This window comes from Indicator indicator, chromosome 18 (assembly GCF_027791375.1).
Source record: "Indicator indicator isolate 239-I01 chromosome 18, UM_Iind_1.1, whole genome shotgun sequence".
Taxonomy (NCBI): domain Eukaryota; kingdom Metazoa; phylum Chordata; class Aves; order Piciformes; family Indicatoridae; genus Indicator; species Indicator indicator.
In genome coordinates, this window is record NC_072027.1 from 3617982 (window position 1) to 3623093 (window position 5112).

The 5112-nt window shown below is 58.0% G+C and overlaps 1 protein-coding gene across 1 annotated transcript; it reads right to left on the reverse strand.

Moving 5' to 3' along the window:
* Positions 1-596: 596 nt before the first annotated feature.
* On the reverse strand, positions 597-3427 carry ARSI (arylsulfatase family member I). The gene is made up of 2 exons (XM_054389240.1): positions 3108-3427; positions 597-1998 (listed from the first exon to the last, which is right to left on the reverse strand). The coding sequence occupies exons 1-2, from the start codon at positions 3425-3427 to the stop codon at positions 597-599; spliced, it is 1722 nt and encodes a 573-aa protein (XP_054245215.1).
* Between the last annotated feature and the right edge of the window lie 1685 nt (positions 3428-5112).

The following is a 5112-nucleotide window of genomic DNA, read 5'->3' on the forward strand; positions in this document are numbered from 1 at the left end:
ATCTCATGTCTGACACCCATGAACAGGAATCCATCCTTCCACAAAGAAGTATAACAGGGAAGTGAGGTGGTCTTGGGTTTGGGGGAGGTCCTCGAGTTCCCAGAGCAACAACAAAGAAGCAGCAGCAGGCAGAAAGTCAGGAGCATGAATGTGGAGGGAAACAGCAATGGACAGCCTACAGACAGAGCTGCCAAGGCTGGCCAGCCCCTCTGCATCCCCACCCCGGGGTCTGCGCTTCCTCCTGCAGTCTCATGGCCAACACTTAAAGCTTGTGATTGCCTGCAAAGTCCTTGAGGAAAGTGTCCCTCTCTTTGGAAGGAGCTGTGGGCAGGTCAGCCCAGCTCAGCAGATTTCTACACCACTGCTGAGCCACATGGCTGAGCCTGTATCTTCCTTCCTCACCTGTTGGGACCACCCCCCTGTGGTCAGCAGTCCAGCCAGAGAGGAGAGGTGTTTTGGGTTGAACCCTGGGGCAAGTGAAAGCAAGAGGTCGCTGGCCACCTTCCTGTCTGCCCCTCTCCCTTGGCCCCCACCCCACAGCACTGCTGTCTGGAGCTCCACCCTGCTCAAGCTGGGTCAGTGCTGGGAGAGTCCCATCAGATGCGGTTGGACATGAGCCTGGTGTTCAGCTTGCGGAAGAAGGAGCGCAGCTTGCAGATCTTGCACTTCTTCTTCTTGTTCCTGCTCTTCAGGGGTTCCTCAATGCCTTCCCACTCCTCCACATCATCCTCGCTGGCCCAAGGTCCCCAGGCACCACCGTTGAAGTCCGGGTGAGCCCGGGGGTTCTCTGCAGGGTACCTGACGGGGATGGCTGTCCGGTTGTAGTGCACCAACCTCAGCAGGAGGGATTTGACCACATCTGGGCGCTGGTCCGAGAGGTCGTAGCGCTCGTAGGGATCGGCAGTGATGTTGAAGAGCCACACAGACTTCTTCAGGCCATCAGTGAGACGTTCCAGATTCCACCAGCTCCCTGGGAAGTTGGTCAGGGTCTGTGGAGGGATCCAGTCGCTGTACCCTGGGTCACCAGTCAGGAGTTTCCACTCCCCAACCCTGATGGAGGCTTGCACAGCTGTGTTCCAGATGCCAAAGCCATCATCCAAGGAGCCGTACTTGGCGTGGTTGTACAAGGGGTCGATGTTGTGCAGGATTTCTCTGCGTGGCGACTCCTTGCCCTCGCTGATGGCAGGCCAGACGTTGTAACCATCCAAGCCAGGGACATTGCTCAGGTTGCCCCTGGCCAGGCTGACAAGAGTCGGGTACCAGTCTGTGATGTGGACCAGCGCCCAGCTGGTCCGGCGTTTGCGCTTGATCAGGGGACTGTGAACAAAACCGATGCCACGGACTCCCCCTTCCCAGTACGTCCCTTTGCGGCCCCGCAGCGGCCAGTTGCTTCCCCCGGAGAAGGTCTGGCCACCATTGTCAGTGGAGAACACGATGATGCTGTTGTCATAGTAACCATACTTCTTGAGGGCCCAGGTAATGTTCTTCACCGCCTCGTCCATGCAGGTCACCATGGCGGCGTACTTGCGGCGAGCAACGTTGCCCATGGAGCGGTAGCGGTAGAGGTACTCCTTGGGCGACTGCAGAGGTGTGTGGACTGCCTGGAAGGCCACGTAGATGAAGATGGGCTCCTTTGGGCTGTGGGATGCCAGGATCTTGCTGACACGCTGGGCGTAGAGGACTGTGGAGTACTTCCCACTCTGGTCCCACGCCACATCCTCGCCTTCATGCAGGTCGTAGCCGCAGACACCCGGCCCGTCGCAGTTGTCGTAAGTGTAGTAGTCCACGTTGCCCGTCAGGGAGCCCAGGAAGGTGTCAAAGCCCCGGCGGGTGGGCAGGCATTCCTTCTTGTAGAAGCCAAGGTGCCACTTGCCCACCATGTGCGTGGAGTAGCCGGCTTCCTGCAGCTTCTGGGGCAAGGTGACCTGGTCGAGGGGCAGGCAGTTGGGTTGCCGAGGCCGGATGATGGAGTGCTGCAGCCCCGTGTGGATCTGGTACCTGCCAAGGAAGAGCCAGGAGGTATCAGTGGGGATGGGGAGCGGCACTGGGTGGGGATGTGACAGCTCTTTATGTGCTGGAAACTGCAAATGTATGCAGATCTCTGTGTCACTCAGCCCCATGGAGCAAGCTCCATGCCAGAGACAGACAGCTTCTCATCCATCCAAAAGTGCCAAAAGCAGATGCAAAAAAAAAAAAAAAAAAAAAAAAAGAGAGAGCTCAGCAGACATCCCATAAGCACACTGGGCTGTTCTCCCAGAATGCCACCAGCACCTGACCCTGAAGCTGCCAACCCAAGGGAGCTGACTGGGCTCTGCCAGGGCTGGAGAGCAGAAGCAAGAATTTCATACTGATCCCCAGGAGTTTGCAGTGCCCCACCTGGGTGCCCTCTGCTGCTTTGCAAACTCTGCAGATGCTTGGTCTCCCTCTAGAGCCACCAAATACCAATGGACTCCACCACCCCTAGATACTAGGTGACCACATCCATAGAAACATCCCTGGGTCTCATTCCTCAGGAGGAGATGATCTGATGTGATCACTCTCTTACCATGAGTGGTGAACTCCCAGTCCTTCTCCAGGGAAAGCCATGTCTGGCCCATCAAACAGAAGGGCCCAGGATCACGGGAGGTCTGGCTGTTCCTCCATGGAAGAGGGTTATGGGCCAGCACCCCTCATGCCCAAGCTACCACAGCACTGAACATGCAAGTGGGAAAAGCACTGTCCAAGGGCCCAAGGCACTTGCAGATGTAGCACAGAATGATCCTTCAACCCCATAGCCCAGCAGCAGCTCTTCAGGGCCCAGTGTGACAGCAGCACAGGATGGACACAGCTCCTTTCTGGTACTCAATGACCTCTTGGCCACAGACCAGCCTCTCCCAAAGTGACATCTGTTACTCAATAGCACCCACATTGTTGGCCTTACCATGTGCTGCCATTTCTCTCGTGTGAAAATCAACCATTTACTTGGGAACCCTTCTAGAGAAAGCCAGAGAAAGATGATGATCTCCATCATCTGCCAGTGCACAGGGGCATCTGTCTGGCATCAGCCTGAGGTGAAGAAGGGATGGAAGGGGGGGACAGGAGTGGGGTGTGGGCAGGTGCTGGCTTACCTGCCAGTGATCAGCTGGCTGCGGGATGGGGTGCAGATGGGCTGGATGTAGTAGTTCTCCAGCTTAACACCCTCGGCTGCCAGCCTGTCCAGCGTTGGCGTCTGGATATCGGAGCCGTGGTACCCAACGTCGTGGTAGCCCTGGTCGTCGGTCAGAATGAAGATGATATGGGGGGGCCTGGAGAAGGTGGGAGGCAGCGATTTCTCCATGGGGTCTGTGGCCACATCAGCCACCAAACTGGGCTTCATCCAGTCCCAGGATAAGTAACCAAAGCTGAGCAGGCTGACGAGCGAGAAGCCTGTGAGGGCATAGACGGCCATCCCGGAGCACGCTGCGCTGCCTGCAGGGAGAGCTACGGCCCCGGCATCACCTCACAGACACCCAAACAGGTCTCTCCCTCCTCCGAGAGAGTCCCACAGCCTAGGGGATGGTGCCCGAAATCCCTGCGGCCGGATATGTGGGAGCAGCTCCCATGAAGGCACCACTCGAGCACACAAAGAGCTCAATCCGCAGGGGCTGGGTTGTCTTCAGTCAAAAGAAAATAAGCCCCGCGCCGCTCCAATCAAACCCATCTGCAGGGCAGGACGAGTCGACGGCAGCCCCGGAAAGCGTCCCCAGCACTGCAAACATTCCCTGGCTTCTCGGCGTGTCCTCGATGTTCTTTCTTTATGCAGAATCCCATAAAAACCTCGCTGGAGAGAACAGCTGCTTTCTCCTCCCGTCCAGCCCTGAGCCTGCCCGGCTATCCCAGCAGCTCGCTCGGGACACGACGATCTTTTCCTTAAACTCCTGCAGAAGAGGGTGCTAAAGTTCAAGCCCAAGGGTGCTGATCCCTCTTCCTCACTCTCTGGAGAGGAGCCGTCCCTCTTCTCTTCCCACCCTTTGCTCCAAGGCAGAGCAGTCCCAACATCTGTCCGGGACGTGGGCTAAGCCGCCAGGTTTATGGGGAGCCGCAGGCTCAGCCCCTCCCCGCTCGGCAGCTCCAGGAAAAAAGCAAAAAAAAAAAAAGGCAAAAAAAAAAAAGCAACAAACTGGGAAGCCCCGGAGCGTGCAGGGTCCTCAGCGTGGTGTTCCCTGCTCTGCCAAAGCTTCCCTCCCAGCTTGTCCGAGACGTGCAACACGCGGGCCAGGGCCCTGGTGGGATGTTTGGCTGAAACCCCTGCAGCATCCAGCTGGGGAGGGCAGTGGGAAGGACTGGGTGCCCAAGAGAGATTGCTTGGGCCAGCTGCTGGGCTGCCAGGATCTCTTCCCTCAAAATCCGGGACAAGGGGAAACTGCAAAAATTTGTTGCGACACCCCCAGTGCTGAATAAAACCAGCCAGGGGCACCCAGAAAGGTACAGAGCAGGGTGGGGGCTGCTGGACACGTTTTTCAGGTGGGGAAACCGAGGCAGGGAGAGGCCATTCGTACTGGCCACGGCCACAGCCAGCCAGGGGCAAGGTCTAGGGACCGCTGCTAATGGGGGTTACTAGTCTGAGTTTGGGGACAGAGACAAGGGGACAAGGCGGATCACTGCCCTGGTGCTTCAGGGGAGCTTTTGGAAGAGAGAAGAAATGCTCCTTACCCAGGGCCAGCACTGATCAGGCACCAGGAAACCACCACACCTGGCATGCATCTCACCCCCTCCACTTTCCCCAGGGCAAGACTCGGCACAGGAGGGGGCATTTTGGCCGCACAAAGGTTCACTCGCCCCTGGCAGCACCAGGAGCTGAGCTGTGTGACAGTTTGGGCACCGTGCCATCCCTTGCAGAGTACCTGAGGGGTCTCCTGACGTGGTCTCCTCGGCTTGCTTACACATCCTGCCTGCCTGCCTTTAGGACCGCGGGGCCGCAGCAAGAGAGGCTCACTGGGGGGGCTCTGGGAGAGCTTAGGCAGGGGCTGGCTCAGAGGAGCAACTGAGCCAGATGGCTCCTGGCCCCCTGCTCTGGGCCCCCCGCCTTGTCCCCAACCCCAGGCTTCCTTCTGCCAGGTCCCCTTCATATGCCCTCTCCTGGATCCCCTCTCT

Bases quoted from the DNA above. Each gene is read 5' to 3' on its own strand.
- ARSI (XM_054389240.1), bottom strand. From the start codon at position 3,427: ATGGCCGTCTATGCCCTCACAGGCTTCTCGCTCGTCAGCCTGCTCAGC. The intron at 1,999-3,107 runs GTAAGCCAGCAC...CTTCCTTGGCAG, and splicing joins AGCCAGCTGATCACTGGCAG to GTACCAGATCCACACGGGGC.